The 18,983-nt window shown below is 39.5% G+C and overlaps 1 protein-coding gene across 7 annotated transcripts in view; it reads left to right on the plus strand.

The window, feature by feature from the left end:
- The window catches only part of EPS15L1 (epidermal growth factor receptor pathway substrate 15 like 1), an 81,335-nt gene that overhangs the window by 41,038 nt on the left and 21,314 nt on the right, over positions 1-18,983 (plus strand). For 5 of the 7 annotated variants that reach the window (XM_073324396.2, XM_073324398.2, XM_073324400.2 and 2 more), the window contains 6 exons: positions 2,539-2,665; positions 3,035-3,085; positions 3,956-4,092; positions 6,160-6,220; positions 8,046-8,128; positions 11,256-11,388. In XM_073324396.2, the coding sequence (XP_073180497.2) occupies positions 2,539-2,665; positions 3,035-3,085; positions 3,956-4,092; positions 6,160-6,220; positions 8,046-8,128; positions 11,256-11,388 (592 nt within the window). The remainder of the gene's footprint in view (positions 1-2,538; positions 2,666-3,034; positions 3,086-3,955; positions 4,093-6,159; positions 6,221-8,045; positions 8,129-11,255; positions 11,389-18,983) is intronic. The other 2 variants (XM_073324397.2, XM_073324402.2) reach the window with 1 other exon arrangement.

The raw sequence follows: 18,983 nt of genomic DNA on the forward strand, positions 1-18,983 counted from the left end.
GGAATTGTTGCCAGTATAACTGCATGAATGCAGGAAAAGTCCTGGCATAGCTATTGGTTAAGGTTGTGATGTTTTTTTTTCCCCTTACTCCTATGTGACATAGTTATGCAGGTAAAAGTTTTAAATGTAGACTAGACTGTAATGTGTTGCCTGTCTGACTTTTGGCCTGAGCAAAATAGGGACACATTTCTTTTAAATTCCAGTCCAGCTGTTGGGGTCCTTCAGTCATGTAGGGTTTCTGCTTTTCTGTAGGATGTGAGCTGTACACTTACACACTTCAGCAATACAACCTAAACCACAAGAAGAAAAGGAGTACTCGGATGTGATGAAGTGAGCTGTAGCTCACGAAAGCTTATGCTCAAATAAATTTGTTAGTCTCTAAGGTGCCACAAGTACTCCTTTTCTTTTTTGCGGATACAGACTAACACGGCTGCTACTCTAAACCACAAGAGTTTATCCAAAAAATAATGTATGGACGTCTTTGTCTTCCTCTAAAATACTCCCAGCATCACTATTCTCTCATCCAGTATATTTATTTTAGCTGTGTATTTTGCCTCCATATATTCCTTCAGGATCTTAAGAACTTCCTTAACTGATTTTCTTTAGGCAGCTATTACTAATACTAATCCTTAGTAAATTACACAAACAACCAATGTTTATAATTTGTGTGTTCATTTCTCCAAATGTAAGTCTTGTTGCATCCATATGCTGTTTGTGTGTCCTCTCCAGGGAAAGCCATCTTGCAAACCCTAATATAAATAAGATGCTTACTGTAGGGTTAGCCTGATTGTACCATGAGCTCCCATTCATAATTTGGAGGCCTAGCTAAGGAAAAAGTGAAGTCAAAGAGATGTGCTACTGGATTGGATGTTGTTTGAGCAAAGCTTATTGTTCTACATTTGCTATTGTACCTGACCACAATTTATCCCAGCATAAGAGGAAGGTTGACATTTTTTGCTCTTTTAAATAATTGTCATTTAAAATCTTTTGCAAAATTAAAAAGTTGTGAACACTGTCTCCAAAATACCCAATTTGAAGGGAGTTTCAAGAAAATTTTATTTTTCCATATTTATTGGTTTTGTTTTTATTTTTTTTGTAGAAATCAGATTTTATTTTGCTATTTTAGAAGACTTGATTATATAAAAGTGAAAGTAGAATAGCTTTCTTAAAGAATGTTTCCTTTTTTAGGTATCCAAAGCACTTTGATCTATTTCAAAATAAACATTTAAGTGAAATATGATAGCATTAATAATATGCAAATACTTATAGAACACCACTATATTGTACATAGTATATTTAGTACACTGGCCTAATAAGCATTTAGAAAGTACTGTACCTTTCTGCCTTGCATTACTTTGTCTCTGCTCAAGCAACAAAGGGAAAACACTTGAGAAAGAAAGGGATTGTATCAGAACAGTGATGCTTTCACAGACTTGTTTTTTAATACTTCGCTGCACAGTCTTTGTGCTTGAATGGTTATTGTCAAACTCAGTTTCAAGTGGAAGTCTCTGGAATGTTGCTTTTATTGGTAAAGACTGAGAACCACTTATTGGAAGAAAACTCTATGTTCATAGAAAAGTTTGTAAAACATTTGTTTCTTTCCTGTTTCTTAATCCGTCTTTCCTCCTCTGTATTTTGTTTCTTTTGCTGTTGAAAAATTTAATTTTAAACTTCTTCATTTGTGTCTTCTATACTGAGGAGAGATCCTTTTAGCTTTGTAAACTCCAAGGCCTTGTCTGTTGTTGTTAGTAAACATTTATTATGGTCAAAAGGCATCAGTCAGGATTGGCGCTCCTTTGTACTGAGTGCTGTACAAACATAGACAAGCGACAATCCCTACTCCAGAGGGTTTACAGTCTAAAAGACACAAAATAGGCAAAGACAAGGATATAAGGATATATCATACAAACAAATGCATATGATGAAGAATTGACACAACTTTGTTAGTTCGTGTGTTGTGGTTGTGGCTTGCTTTTTTTAGTTTATCAAAATTGGCTTGAACTGTGCTAGCAATAACCATAGTTAACCTGAAAACTATGCTATGGATGACATCTGTGTAGGAGAGTTAGTTTCCAGCATAGCTAGGGTAGCATGTTTTTAGAAGGAAATCTATCCTTATTCTTGCTTGTCAAGTGGACTGCGGTAGATCTATTCAAAACAGTTTTGTTATAATTGTTCCTGCTCCACTGTAGTCTGGACAGCGATCAATAGCCAAAGATTTGTGGAAAGATATATTTATCTTGGAAATTAAGATGTTTTACATGGTGGTGGGGCTTTTGCAAAACCTAGAGGGGTGGAATTTTAGAAAGTTTGTGAAGGTATTTCATTTTGTGTGCTGTACGCAGTGTTGATGTTCTATGTAGCCTCAAGCAATGTATTTATGACATTTGCTTCAGTTTAAAGGGCACTTCTGGCTTCAATAAGGAGCTTCTTGAATTTAAAACAAAATTGAACAGGAATAAGATACATCAGAATATAACTGGATGATTAATCATTTTAATATTGATAAAATCTTTGTAATATTTCTCTTAATTCTAGGATGATCCCTTCAAGAATAAAGCTTTATTGTTTAGTAATAATACACAAGAATTACATACAGACCCATTCCAGGCCGAAGATCCATTCAGATCTGATCCTTTTAAAGGAGCAGACCCTTTCAAAGGCAGTAAGTAACTAATGGCTAATATAAGAATCAGAAGACCATATGTACTATAAATGTATTTTTACAAACTGTGCTAATCTTATTAACTGAGTGTATGTCTACAGTGCCTGCAGTTTGGACTAAGGGATGTGAAGAGCCATGTGCACTGAAATGCTGCACTGTATTTTCCCTGTGTGGATGCCCTGGGTACAAACTTAAAGGTCCAGAGTTTACACTTTTAAGTTTGCTCCCACAGCATCTACACAGGGGAGTTATAGTGCAGCACTTTGGTGTGCACTGCTGTTCACACCCCATTAGTCCGAACTGTAGGGCAGTTGGAGACATTCTCTAAGTAGGTGACAAAACAAGATATTTTTCTTTTTTTTTACCTAGATGATCCATTCCAGAATGATCCTTTTTCAGAACAGCCACCTGTTTCAACAGGTAAAAGCTTTTCCTTTGAGACAGGTGGGATATAATTTGTAGCCAAATATAGATATGCCCAGTATACAGCTGGCCTTCCAAGACTTCAGATTTTCAGTTTAAACTGCGGAGCCCAGAGAGAGAGAGAGTATGTGTGTTTGTTTTTCAGTTTAAACTGGGGGGCCCAGAGTGTGCACGTGCATGAGCGAGCTCATTAAGAAGTTTAATAAGGTACCATATATACTCGTTCATAAGCCGAATATTTTTGGTAAAAATGTGACTCATCAAAGAGCGGAGGTCGGTTTATAAACGGGTCTGCACCAAAATTTGATGATTTTAAACTCTATGAAATCATTGTGCCACTTCCTGCAGCTCCCATTGGCTGGGAACAGCGAACCGCAGCCACTGGGAGCTGAGGGGCTCTGTGTCTGTGAACGCCCCAGGTAAACAAAATGTCTCGACCCACCAGTGGCTTACCCTGATGGGCCGGGAGCCAAAGTTTGCCAACCCCTGAAATGTAGGGTCGGTTTATGAAAGGGTCATACAGTTTTTACTATTTTTACCTATCCATCTTGGGGGGTCGGCTTATAAACGACCAGGCTAATGAACAAGTATATGTGGTATATACAGTTTTATTAAATGTAGTTCGTAACTGTAATATAAACTCCATAAAACATCATCCATTTAATCAGAATTTTAAATAATCATAATAGTTTTCTCCTTTTTTAGAGTAGAATATATTAATAATTTATTATTTGATAAATAAGTTTGAGATAAAGGCATATTTGTTCCGACTCCTTGCTAATGCGTGATTGTTCCCTGTAGCACATTGTCTAGTATTTTACCAGTAAAGCAGTACATTTTGTTTACCTCTCGTAACTCTTTTGCTAGATCCATTTGGAGGGGATCCATTTAAAGAAAGTGACCCATTTCGTAGTTCTGTCTCTGAAGATTTTTTTAAGAAACAGGTGAAGAATGATCCATTTACCTCAGATCCATTCACAAAAAAACCCACACTGCCCTCAAAGGTAGGTAATTTTTAAATTTGTGTATGTTGCACTATAATAAACTTTTCTACTGTTATTCACAGTCCATTTTGGTCAATTTCACGGTCATGGGATTTAAAAAATCATAAATTTCATGATGTCAGATATTTAAATCTGAAACTTCATGGTGTTGTAATTGTAGCAGTCCTGACCCAAAAGGGGTTAGTGGGGGCATCGCACAGTTATTGTAGGGGGGTCGCAGTATTTCCGCCCTTACTTCTGTGCTGCTACTGGCAGTTGGCGCTGCCTTCAGAGCTGGCCGGCTGGAGAGCAGCAGCTGCTGGCCAGGAGCCCAGCTCTGAAGGCAGCGCCATTGACAGCAGTAGCGCTGAAGTAAGGGAGGCCTGGTATGGTATTGCTACCCTTACTTCTGTGCTGCTACCTTCAGAGCTGGGACCTCAGCCAGCAGCCGCCACTCTCTGGCTCCCATTGCTACACTTACTTCGGAGCTGCTGCTGGCGGTGCTGGCAGAGCTGGGCGCCTGGCAAGCAGACACTGCTTTCTGGCCACCCAGCTCTGAAGGCAGTGCAGAAGTAAGGGTGGCATACCATGACCCCCCCTACAATAGCTTGCAAACCACCCCCCCCACCCCCCCCCCCCACCTCCCGTGACCCTCTTTTGGGTCAGGACCGCCAGTTTGAGAAACTCTGGTCTCCCCTGTGAAATGTATATAGTATAGGGTAAAAGTACATAAAAGACCAGATTTCATGGTGGAGACCAGATTTTACAGTCTGAGACACGTTTTTCACAGCCGAGAATTTGGTAGGGCCCTACTTATAGCAGAGTAATGGTATCCTTATGGTGAAAATGTGTTTCAGATAATTCCTTTCTATTTACAAGCATAGGGCAACATTTTCAAACTTCAGTGCCTAAAGATATGCACCTACATAAGTGGCCAGATTTTCACAGCTGATGAGTACCTGCAGCTACTATTTATTTAATGAGAAGTTGTGGGTACTCAGCAGCTCTGAAATTAAGCCACGTCTATTTAATGTCAACTTTTGGCACTCGAGTATGAACATTTTGACAATAGACTTCTGTACAAATACGTTCTTGAGTTTTGAATTGTAGACTAGTACCAGCTTTATTTTACTGAAAGATCCCCTGCCTGGAATGTGTTCTGCTCAATGGGATATTTGCCTTTGTAGTCAGCAACCCCACGTTGTATCATTGCTATCAAGACTACATGCGCTAATAATGTGTATTTATCCAAGAAGAGTATTTCATGGTGTTTGGTCAAATGCAAAGTCCACTGACTGTATTAGAATTACACTAGAACAGAGGTTCTCAAACTGTGGTCCGCGGAGCTCCATTCAGGTGGTCCGCGGATAGTTCCCTTTAAGGTATGTGCCTGGGTGGCTGCACATGAAAGAATGAAGGGCCACTTACCTAATTAGTGGAGCCATGCAGGCGTGAGGTGAGGTGAGGTGGTGGCCTTGGGGGGAATAGGGAGTAGGTGGGAGTGGTGATTGGGGTGAGAAGAGGGGGTGGGGGGAATTTGGGACGTGCAGGGCTGCGGCAGACAGAGAAAGAGGCGATTTTCCCCAGCTCCAGGGCTGCGGCTGCCAGGGAGAGATGGCCTTCCTTCCCAGCCCCAGCTCTGTGGCTGCTGTGGCAGGGGGAAAGACCCGACTCCTTCCCAGCCCCAGGTCGGGGGCTGCCGCAGTGGGGGAGAGAGGGCACATCCATGGCATTAGAAAGGTAAGACTACTGATATTAAAATATGAGTTGTGTGCTTTTATTTGTAGAACAAAAAAACCTTTATTATTAAGGATTTTTTTATATAGTGCTTTTATCCAAAGTGCTTTACAATAGTTAGCTAATGGTACAAACAACATTCGGAAAGATCATTAAGTGGTCCACTGAGACACACAGCAATTTTCAAGTGGTCTGCGAAAAAAAAAAATTTGAGAACCACTGCACTAGATTTATTTGGCCTAGAATAGCAGTTTTCATAGTGTAGGGAAGATTTTGGTATACACAGAAAGGTAAGTGCAGAATACATTAAAATTATTAACATGTACCATTTCTTCTTTCCTCCTCATTTAGCCTGACCCCTTTGAAAGTAGCGATCCTTTCACATCTTCAGGTATCTCTTCAAAAGGGCCAGGTAAGAGGGAAGTATTTTCTTCTGTAAAATGCACAGGTAAACTCTGCTGCCTTTTTGACACACAAGTATATCAGTTAAAATTTGGAGATTGCCAGAGTCAATGCGTAGGCATAAGCAGACTAAACAATTGCTTAGGGCCCTGAGCAGTTCAAGGGGGCCCCCTATTAATTATTAGTATGTGTTGTGGGGAGCCCCCCAAAATATTCCTGCTTAGGACCCCCAATGGGCTGGCACTGGAAATTGCACAGAGTTCACCCTCAAGCTTCGAAATAGCAAAAGCAGACTGCAATTCTATGGGATACATCCTCACAGTGTACTTATTACAGACTATGGAGGGATCCTCCACACATGCACTGTGCATTGCTCCCAACCTTTCTTCTAAGCAAGCAATGATGAAACAGGAGATAAATTAATCCAACCTGAGGCAACCTTAACTCTTTTGGGGGAATTCCTCTAAGTGGGGAATTCCAAGGGCGGCCAGGGCAGTGCCTGGCAATGTGACTCCAGTGGAACCATGCTGCTGGGGAGCCAGGAGATGTACAGCTAGTGCAGAGGGCCTGGATACAGCAGATTGCTCTGTCCTTCTAGCAGCTCTCTCAACATCCTTAGCTTCTGAGGACCAAACTACCTGGACCTCCTCAGGTAGGAAAACCACACACCTCTCCCAGTGGCAGAATATGGAGAAATCCTCCATGAGGGGAGAATTTTCATGTGCTGCCCCTTTTTCTCCCCTTTTCCTCTGGATGTGACAGTCTGGGTCTACCTTCATTAAGAACATGTGTCATTTGAGCATGACTGATTCTCATGGGTAAAAAAGACTTCAGGGTGACTTATAGAAGTTTTCAAGATCATGGAAGAGTTTGAAAGAGCTGAAGCTGATAAATTGTTCTTATTGGTTATGAACTCAATTGGGGAACAGAATTTAAAAACTAGGATACTAGAAATAAACAGGAATTTAGAGATGCTATTTTCTAATCTTTGGAAAAACAATGCTTGAGAAAGGAATCTTTGAGAGAGTTGGAATGTGGTCTGAGTAGTCTTGGGCTTGTCTACATTGGGAAATCCAGGAAAATTAATCCAAATTAATTAAAATTGTGAATTTAATATGGATTATTTAAACCCCTGTGTGAACACCAGCTTTCAGAATTAAAGGAGTCTGAATTTGATTTATCTTAACTAAACCAAATTAAGGCCACGTTAATTCTGAATGAGGGTGTTCACACAGAGGTTTAATGTGGTTTAAATAATCAGCTTCAAATTCATACCTTCTGTTAATTCAGATTAATTTTCCTGGATTCTCCATGTAAACAACCCTTAAGTAACAGACAAAATCTGAATGAACAGCATTAAAAAGAACCTATGGCCTACAAAAGAGAGCTCGAATGGAGTGAACAGATGGAAGTTCAACTAATTGAGCTTCTCTCCTTATATATTTTCATCTTGGTAACAGTGCATGCCTTGTTACTGCCAAATTTTTCATCCAAGGGAAAAAAATTGATCATTCTTTTAGTTCACTAAAGTCATGATTGCTGACTTGATAGTATTTTAAAGCAAATGTTTTATGAAATCACGTTGTAGGTGTCAGCTCCTATTTAAAGAGACTTTGTCATGATTTGACTGCATCATAAAGAGAGAAACATGACTTTCCTGTGAATTTATTAAATAATTTGTGCTACTGGCACTAGTATTAAGAGGGCTTCTTTATGTTGGTGTCCTTTTTCAATTTGTCTGGTGGTCTACTTCAGTGACAGTAGATTTTTCCTCTGTCTAGGTATTATATTAAACAAAATAAAAACCATATTGCTTTGTTCTATACTTGTTTCAGATCCTTTTGGAACGTTAGACCCATTTGGAAGTGGTGCCTTCAATAGCAATGAGGGTTTTGCAGATTTTAGCCAGATGTCAAAGGTAAATGTTACCAAAGGAAGCATCAGTCCTTCTCTATAAACATTTTTTCCTTTTTTTTTTTTTCATATAATTCTTGATGAGTGTGAAGAAAAGAATAGCATTATATTGAAACAAGCAAAATCTTGCAGTCACATTTGGAAAAACCCTCTGAAAGGGACTAATGATATAATTATTTTGGACACAGCAGGCTTTTAAATAACTTGTTTGTCTGTCTCACCAAAATCTCTAGATTTTTGAGGGGGGAGCAATAGAGGGGCGTATCTGTGTTCTAGTGTAATTTAGGTGACCAAATGATTATTATTGAGTTACCCTGGTGGTTCCTAAGTTAAGGTTGCATTGAGATTTACGTGGAAAACAGGATTCAAATCCCTTCATTTGACTTTCTGTATTAGAATTTACTCTCCAAATTTTAACATAACATAACTCTTTTTGTTATTTATTTAGTCAAAAATGTATTAACATTTTTTCAGAGGAAACATTTAAAAGTGAACATTTCTTGAAATTTCTCTAGAAAGTCCCAACTTTTGGGGGGGTTCCTGTACTAAAACAGACATCACAGATTAAAACTTCACAAAGTCCATGTCATTTTTTCCAAGATTGTTTTTGGAGAGTTAAAATGAATGTCCATCGCCCAACCTTTACAGTCAACTCTACAATGACAAGTTGAATGTGTGTGCACTTTAGAGAAAATATTGGATAGGAAATAGATTTTATTTTTTAAGGGATTTTCATATATTGGGAAAGAAAAGGAAACCTTTAAAGATATATTTTCCAGGGATTTTAAAATTAGAATGTCTTTGTGGCCAAAATAATAAAATACTGTCTTGTTTTGCTTATAAAGCTTTTTTCCTCCACTGGGTGGCAGCAGCCTCTACAAATAGCAGGATGTTTGGTTTTAATTAGCAGAACTCTCAGAAGGATCTCCCTAGGAGCTTGAGCCTTCTAGTGCTTTACCTACAGAACTCCTTTTTTGTTGCAGAATCAAAATTTAACATACATTTGAAAACATGATAAAAATGCAGTAAAGCAATGGATAAATCAGTGTGGAATCACTTTTTATATATTTATTTTTTAATGGTTGGCAGGGTCCTTTACAGGGGCTGGGCTCTGGGAGGGAGTTTGGGTGCGGGGTCTGGGCTGGGGCAGGAGGTTGAGGTGCGGGAGGGGGTGCAGGGGGCAGACTCTGGGAAGGAGTTTGGGTGCGGAGTCTGGGGCAGGTGGTTGGGATGCAGGAGAGAGTGAGGGGTGCAGCACTTACCGTGAGTGGCTCCCGAAAGCAACATGAACACCCTTCTGGCAGCAGTTCCTAGGCGGAGGGCCGGAGGGGTCTCCACATACTGCTGCCTGCAGGCACCATCCCCGCAGTTTCCATTGGCCACAGCTCAGGGCAGGGTCAGCACACGGAGACACCGCCCCCCATCCCCCTTCGGAGGAGCCGAAGGGATATGCCATCCGCTTCCAGAAGTGAAGTAGAGCGGAGCGGGCGGGCAAGAAGCCGCCTTAGCCCCAGTGTGGTGGCGGCGGGGGCCCCGGGCCCTTTTAGATTGCCCGGGGGCGGCAGGCAGGGCCAGGGGAGAGACCCGGCTCCGAACTTCAGTGGAGCACAGGCCCATACAACTCGCTGCCCCTGCCCGCAACCCAGAGTCGGCTGGCACTGCTCAGCTGCTAGTGTCCGTTTGCTGTGTAGACAAACTTACAGAGCTCTTCTTTGGGTCTGGGAAAGGTACTCCCGGGGTCACAGCAAACTGCAAGGTGGAACAGATTGTTTAGCACAGGGGTTCTCAAACTGGGGGGTCAGGACTCCTCAGGGGGTCACGAGGCTATTACATGGGGGGGTCGCAAACTGTCAGCCTCCACCCCAAAATCCTTTTTGCCTCCAGCATTTATAATGGTGTTAAATATATAAAAAAGTCTTTTTAATTTATAAAGGGGGTCGTTTGAGAACCACTGGTTTAGCATAAGTAGTTAGCACATATTATTAGGGACCGTTCAAGGTAGAGTGGCCTGTTAACACACCCCTACAGTCATAGGACAAAAAGACGGGGTTAGTGGGTTACAGATAGTTGTAATGAGCCATAAATCCAGTGTCACTGTTTAGTCCCTGATTTTTAGTGTCTAGCAGAGTAATGAATTTAAACTCTCAGGCTCATCTTTTGAAACTGCAATGCAGGTTTCCTTTCAGGATGCGGACTGATAAGTCAGCTATAGAGTGATGGCTTCGTGAAAAGTGTTCACCCACAGGTGATAGGGTTCACCCACAGGTCTTTTATCATTTTCCTGTGTGAGTTCATTCGAGAGCATAGTGATTGTCTTGTTTCACCCCCATAGTTGTTGGTGCATTTAGTGCACTGGATGAGGTACACCACATGTTGTGATAGGCATGTGTAGGGTCCATGGATCTTGAGAGGTGTGTTTGGGATGATCATTGTAGCTTTGGAAATATTTCTGCAGGTTTTGCATCTCTTGTTCTGGCTGAGTTGTACGCTACAGATCTTTTAGAGTGCGGTAGAAGGGTCCATGGGGCCAGTTAGTGCACTCTAGATTTACACCCCAGCTTGCCATATACTCACTCTGTATAGACAAATCCTAAGGAACAAGTGTGTGTGTGTGTGTGTGTATGTGAATATAAAAGAAGTGGTGTATAAAAGCTGTGATGTGACAGCTATAAAATAGTCCTTTTTTTTATATATGAAATTTCAGTAGGTATGTACACATTGAGTACATTTTACTACGTCCAGTACGCCAAATACCAGATTAGTTACGGTTTCTGTACAATAGGGTAAGATAAAAACAGGAATAAAATACAGTTTTACCTCCCATTCTTTCCCCTTATTATTCCCCAAGTGCCCTTCCTTTCTTGTCAGGGATAAAAATTGTAAAAAGTGCCTTAGGTGACTTAAGGTCTAAGTACCAATGAAAATTATTAGGAGTTAGGCTCCTAAGGGACTTAGGTGCTTTTGAAAATGGAACTCAGACTCCCTAGTCACTAAGTTGCTTTTGTGAATTTTACTCCTTATCATTTTTCTGAGTTAATTCAAACAGGAGTTAATAATTTTCACTTACTTTCTATAAAGTTAACAGGTCATCTTTACTATCTGCATATGTTTACCTTTCCTTTATCTCGTAGCCCACAGCTTCAGACCCTTTCACCTCCTCTTTTGGAGGGATGGGATTCTCAGATGACCCTTTTAAAAGTAAGCCAGACACTCCAGCTCTCCCACCGAAGAAAAGTGTTCCTCCACGACCCAAGCCACCTAGTGGTAAGTACATTTTTTTCCTAGTAGCCAATTCCCCCAGTTTTCCCATCTTCTTTGTCAAGATAAAGAGGAATTTACGATTTTCTGTCTTGTCGACTTCGGTCAGCCCAGATTCTAAGAAGACCAGCAGCTGATTCAGACCTGCAGTACTTGGGACCAAATATCAGATTTTCAGTAAATGGCAAGATGTGTCTACATGTTTTTGCATTAGTTCAGCTCAGAGGTGCTTCTGAGTGTATGGGTCAGTTTCTGTTTTGAGAGATACCTATATACAAATGAATCTGCTGTATAGGTTGAGCTAAGAATACAAACCTTGTTTTAATATGTTGTTCAGCTTCAGGTCATTTGCTGTCCCAAGATTTCATTTTCTAAGCTGTTCAGATGCTGGTGAAATTGTTTACAAATGGGAGACATTTCATAAGCTATTAGTTTCAAGTCCACTTTTATCAAGCTGTGGTATATTTCAGTTGACTTAAACAGTGAATTTTTGGTTAGCTCACAGAAAAAAGCATAATCCTGACACAAACATGCTTCCAGTTTGGTCTCTAAACTCTGGCACCAGATTTTCTGTAACATAAAAATGTATAGGCCAAGCATCCAGAATTTCTAGAAACACTTTTTTTTTTTACTATGGTAATGAGCATTTTACAAGATCTGGCTAGATATTGTAACTGTCACAGTTCAGGACAACTAAACCTGTATTTCCAGTCAATGGTCCAGCAAGGCACACACTCTTAGGATTCCAGCTCCCCAGCCATTGCCTTTCTTCGGTGGAGACCTGCATCTCACTCCCTTCTGACCATGGTATTTCCAGGCTGCACTGTTCTTTGCCTTCACTGTGTTGTTCCCAGCAGAGACCAGCGGCCCAAACACACCAGTTTGCTTTCTCTTAAGAGATGGTTAAGAGTATGATTGCGCACAATTATAGATACCACACAGCTCTTTTTAAGCACACTATATTATTCTTAAGGTAAAAGCACTACAGAGAAAACATTATTAAAAACAATAAAAGATCCTATCTGCATGCCAGAGATCACACTAATCCTAACATGGGCTCTGGCAAGACTAGTCCTTCAACACCTCACCTTGAAATTTATGGTTTCAAGTTCATCATTGCTTCAGCTCAGAGTAAGCACATAGTTGTAAGGGGCATTGGTAGGCCAAGTCCTTCCAATATTTCCATAAGGATTGGGGCCCTCCATGAGAGGTTCTGTCCGTTTGCTGGATCAAGAAGAAGGCCCTGAGCCTGTTTAAGACCAGGTTTTTTATCCCAAATCCTTTCTTTGTCTGTTGGTCCCTGGAGAATCCGGTTTAATTGGTATATGCATATATCTTTCCAGGGGCTGACTTCAAACGGCTTATAAACAGAGGAATTATATTAGCATCCCCCTCTTCCAAGAGGAGTTACATACAATTCCACAATAGCACATATACAATTGCATTTTTAAATAATCAACCCAGAGGTATTAAACCTAATTCAGTAAGGTTTAACTTAATTCAGTAAAGTTCATTCAGCATATTGCAGGAAATTGTTAGTCTGCCACTGTAACCCCCATACGTTTTAAGTGTGGGTCACCCAGTTCCCTTGCGTTACATTTTGGTATTGTCTGACACTTTTGCTTTGCAGTTCTCACACCTATTCAACTTATAAAGCAGAATTGCTCATTTGGTTGGCACTGCAGGTTAGCTAATCTCTCCCACCCCACTCAAAAAGAGGAAGCACCCTTATGGATATGCTCCGGATGGTACTGTAGGTTCTCATTTGTTGTAAATCATGCCTTTATCTCTGAATCAATGTTTGGGATGTATTATTTAATAAATCAAAATCTTTGTGCAAACAGAATAAATTTAAGTTTTGCCACCTTTATGGAACCTGCATTTTTGCAGCCTTTAAATCTTCAAACACTAGTTTTCAGCTGCCATTTTGGCTTTACTCCTCGAAAGGATCTGATAGATACTTTAAAAAATTGGTTTCCAATTGATAAGGCATTTTGGAGCATTGCAGGTCTGAGTATTGATGAATACTGACAAAAAAAAAGGATTGTAATTGTAGCAAGGTCCTTGAAGCAGTTAATTCCATAACTATCTACTTATAGGGTCTCTATCACCATAGTATCTAAGAGCTTTCCAAGGATTTAAAAATAGAAATAATAATACATTACATATACAATAAAACAGACCACCAGGACACTGAGCACTGAGAGAGAATATACTGTGCAGCAAGAGGTAATCTCTTTGCCATCTAGAATGCTATGTGTGGTGAAGTGTTGCATTTTTTTGTCAGTTTTCATAGGAGGTATGTTATTGATTAGAGAATACTTTATTTGGTCTTTCTTTCTGGAAAAGGGTCTGAACAAAATAATTCAAAATTTAAAAGGGATCTGTAAAGTGGAATGAGACCAACAGATAATACTGATGAGGCGTATTTTAGTATTATTTTTAAGTGTGGCGTCTTTCTGTGTCTTTCTTGCCTAAACATGATTATTCCTAGCAAATACAGTGTAATTCTACCAACAAAGACAGGGAATGGCAGTCAAAGAATGACTTCTCTGAGTACTCCTCATTCTTTCCCCTATGGATGTTACCTTGATTTGTATCTCATCCTCCTCAAAAAAAGTTTTTATGCAGACTGTCTTAAAAGGTGGTTGACTCAGAGTACTGCCTATTTTGCCTGTATTTTTAGCTGTAATAGGCTACATTTATTCGGAGTTCATTAATTTGAATTTATTTTTAATTTAGACAAGAAAACATTGCTTTTATCTAGTTTTTTGAAAGAGTAGCATCTTAAGTATCTGCATTTCTCCTGTTATGTGAAGACAGAAAATTTACCAGGAGCAATACTCTTCTGTTAAAGGAGACTATAAAGGAAACAAAGTTGTTCTTTTGGAAAGCAAATGAGCCTCACGTACAAATGCACAGTTAAACTCCTCCCTTCCTTCCACACTAGCAATCATCAGTGGTTTCTTAAAACATGAGAAATTACATAGTAATGTTCTGTGATGCTTGCAAGAGATACAAATGAGTGTTATGATGGAAATCCTGTTCACAAAACAAGTAACAGAAGAGGAACTTCCGTTGTTTCTTACCTTGCTCGTTAGTCCGTTTAATTCAAAAACAAGTATGTGGTAAAGATCTTTCTAAGAGGTGAACAAATATCAGTTCAGATCAGACAAATCTAAAACTTGGTCTTATTACTGTCAGTTTACACTCTTCCTTTATCAAGTAGTTGATAAGAAAAATACACAAGCATTGTGTGAAAAGTACTTATGTGGTTTGTATCTACCTTATCCCCTTCATTATTCAGAAAACATAAAGTACCAATAAAAGGTCTCTAACTATCCTTAGGTAGAGGACACTAATACTATGATTTCTACTTAATCTGAATTGATTCGTGCAAAATTATTGGTCTTGTGCCAGATCCACCTCTGCAGGGACAGAGGACGATATGCATTGACTTGCCCCTGTCCTTGCAGGGGCAGCTGCACTAGGAAGGTGATTCATCCCAGTAGAGGCCAGCAGCAATGTCACCACTGCCTTCCCCATTGGTTTCTGTAGTGTTGGAGCCCATCTTGTGGAGGCTGCCCTAGAAAGACAGTGAATCAGCACATTCATTATCTAGCCTGGTCTGATACCCACTTTTGGATCTGTGCTGACTGGCTGGCTCAGAATCACCTGATGGAGCAGAAACATGCCCCTCAGACCCACTCTTGCTCTTGGTGAACTTTCTGCGGTAATGAGTCCATAGCCTGGGTTCAGCCAGTTATATTTAATCGCGCTCCTTGTATTAATTTCCTGTTATATCTCATTAAACATAAATTGCTTTGACACTGGAATTCTCTCTGTCACTGTGATATGTGAGTACTGTCACTAGGCTATCCTTGATCATCTTTGTCTTTGGTAAGGGATTTCAAAGGGGTCTCCAGAAATGCACCTGTAAAAAGGCATATTTATACATGTAAATGGATAATTAGATTTCAAGACCAGAAGAGGCCATTATGATCATCTAGTATGGCGTCCTGTATAACGCAGGCCATATTTATTATTACACAGTAAAAATGTATGCCTTATTTTGAGTCTGAATTTGTCTAGCTTCAACTTCCAGCCATTGGATGATATGCCTTTCTATGCTAGATTAAAGAGCCCACTATTAAATATTTGTTCCCCATGTAGATACTTAGACTGTAATCAAGTCACCATTTAACCTTCTCTTTATTAAACTAAATAGATTGACCTCTTTGAGTCTGTTGCTATAAGGCAGTGGTTCTCAAACTTTTGTACTGGTGACCCCTTTCACATAGCAAGCCTCTGAGTGCGACCCCCCCCTTATAAATTAAAAACACTTACAATATATTTAACACCATTATTAATGCAGGAGGCAAAGCGGGATTCGGGGTGGAGGCTGACAGCTCGCAACCCCCCATTTGATAACCTCGCGACCCCCTGAGGGGTCCCGATCCCCAGTTTGAGAACCCACGCTATAAGGCATGTTTTCTACTCCTGTAATCATTCTCAAGGCTCTTTTCTGAACCCTCTCCAATTTATTAACATCCTTCTTGAAGTGTGGACACCAGAACTGGACACAGTATTCCAGCAACAGTGGCAGCAGTGTCAAATATCCTCTCTCCTCCTCCTTGAGTTCAGTTTATGCATCCCAGGATCATACTAGCTTTTTTGGCCACAGCATCACACTGGGAGCTCATGTTCAGCTGATTATCCATCATGACCCCCAAATCTTTTTAAAATTCACTGCTTCCCACTGTACTATACTGGCAGGTATTTCTGCTCATACATAGTCCATTGTTTGGGGTCATTGCTGTTGCATCTGAAGAGAGCAGGCAAACACAACATACAGTGGTGGGCCCTATAGTGCGGGTCATGTACCTCCCTGAAATCCATATAATTCCATCCCTCCCCACATTTTAAAAGAAACTCTTGAAATTGTTTCCCCAAAGCTGTTTCTTAGACTGTCCTTTATTAGCCTTATTTTTATTCTACAAACATAAAAGGAGGACCTGTCCTTAAGCCTAGTTTAAGGAGCTATCAGAGTTAGTTTTTTGCCTCTTCAGTGTAAATCAGGGTTGTGTTCATTGTTGCGTAATAGATAGTATAAATTACATTGATATTTTGGATGAACGGTGCCATATGTGAGCGATTTGAATTGTATTGTATTTTAGAAAATCCTTCTAATATCTTGATATCGTTTGTAGATTTACAAATACACTTAATTTTATCTTTTATTCTCCTGTTGTAAGTAGCTCTTTGATTGTAGCACTCAGTGTTACTAAACTTTAAGGCATTGTGTATTTCTTATGCTAGTATTGCGTCCTGTAGAACTTACCTGTAATTAAAAAAGGAGGAAATTAAAAGCTGATCCACTGAAACCTGTCAGTTAAAATGTGCTGTCTGTAGGTTCTCACAGATTAACAATTACATGTTTTCTGCAATGAACTGCAGATTAAAATCAGTCAGAGTTCACCGCTAACTAGTTTCTAGGTAAAAGTTGTTGATTGCGAAAAAGAGAGAAACAGATTTTTTTAAAGTACAGGAAGTTCCTGTGTGGGTGTCAGTGATTGGGTTATAAGTAAAATTCAATACTCTAGTGCTTTGATCGTGGGACCTGCTGCATTTACCCCACCCTTACCCACTTCCTTTAAATGCAGCACCATGCATTCCACATTGTGGTTTTAACAGTACTGCTAACCAGTGATATTAGTGGAAGAACCTTCACCACTAACCAGTGTGTAACCTTCAACCTCTTCTTCATTTTTATTGCTTGCTTATAGTGGTTGTGACTTTTTTAACCTTGAAAGAATATAAAAATCATAACATTTTGAAATAAAAATGTAATCTACTTATAAATGTGCCTTCTGCGTACAAATGGCTGTTGATATAGCATGCAGTATAAATTAATGCCTGTAATAGTAATTTTTAAAAATAACTTCTGATTGCTCTAGTTTTCTCTCCTTTGTAAATTTGGAATTTGAATTAAATGTCTTATATCTCAATAACTAATCTATTTTTTGTATGTACGAACTGTTGATGTCTGCAGCGATAATATATTTTCCATTAGTATGCCGCACTTCCATGTTTTATTGGTACACTAACAAAGTAACAAATTGCTGGAAAATAATCACATAATATTTTAGAATTCAAGGGAGTAATTGTTAAACTCAGTGTTAAATAGAAATTGCTTGGCTATTATTTGTTTAAAAAATCTAGATATTTAAATAAATATTAAGTAGGACTTCCCATTCTCCTGGACTATTTGATGCCATATATTTTATGTTTACTTTTATATATGCTTGGTAAAATTTTAAACTATAGACTCTCACCAAAGCTGGAGAAATTAGCCGAGATTTTAGATTTTTTTTTTTTCATTCTGTATCTGTGAGTCTTGTCTACTATGGAAACTGAATTTATAAACTGGTATCTCAAAGGTTAGTGGTTAGCACCTCTGCCTTTGAGTGAAGGACTTTAATTCCGTTCCCACGTTGTTCTTATAATTGGTATTATTTCTGAGCTGTCAAAATATCACAAGAAATCCTGAGAAGACGAAAACTGTGAACCTCCCGCTGAGCTGGCTTCAATTAAGTATGACCCTGATCTTTCAAAGGGATCAACTTGTTGGAGCTCTATTGGCTTCAGCAGGATTCAGTGTCAGCATTAAGGTCTGCATAAGCACATCCCTTTTCAGGATCAGAGCTTACATGAACAATAAAATAAATAATTGACCTTTCCAAAGCAGATTTATTAAACATATTTGATTCTGAAACCCTTTTAAATTTCTTTACATTTCAAAGCATTAAGACCCTATCCTACTACCAATAAAGGCAGTAAAGTCTCCCATTGACTTCATTAGCAGCTAGATCAGGTCCTATATGACCTTTTCCTCTCCTCATGAGCTGGCAGATGAATGCAGATGGTATCTGAACCTTGCAATGTGTGTAAAAGTGTCAAGAATCTTTTAAATACAATTTAAACAATATTTTTATCCGACTATCCTGCAAACTCCAAGTTCAGTTGTGTACATTATTCCATCATCTGCAGGAAAGATACTTCCCTAACACTGAAGACAGGGGCTTTGCCATAGCTTCAACACATGTAAGTTAGTTGGAGCGGGTTATGTCAACCACAGTAAAGAGCTCCCAAGAGCTAGAGGTATGGGAACGGTAGTCCGTCCCTAGGATGAGCTGTTTCCATTATTGTGCAGTTCATATGCTACATGGCTCTTATGGACTGTTTAGGGGGCAGAGGCCCCAGTTTTAACATCCCAAGTGTGAATTTCTATTGACAGAAAATGTGAGCACAGGTTGACTCTGGAGCTACAGTGGATGAATGACTACATAGAGATGTATAGGTATGTATTCATATACATATCAGGTTTATCATTCTAGACCATTCTGACATCGGTTGCTCTCTTCTATATTTGGAGGTTCCTCCTCCTTTATGTTAATGATAAATATAGTTATTTTTCAAATGTTACTTCTCTAAATCTAAGGTATTTTATGGTTTGGCTATTTGACATCTTCTGAAACTTTTAGATCTGTAAAAATAGTTCAGGATTTAGTACTCTCAGAGTGTACAAAGGGGTAAGGACC

The sequence above is a fragment of the Lepidochelys kempii genome, chromosome 25 (genome assembly GCF_965140285.1).
Source record: "Lepidochelys kempii isolate rLepKem1 chromosome 25, rLepKem1.hap1, whole genome shotgun sequence".
Taxonomy (NCBI): domain Eukaryota; kingdom Metazoa; phylum Chordata; order Testudines; family Cheloniidae; genus Lepidochelys; species Lepidochelys kempii.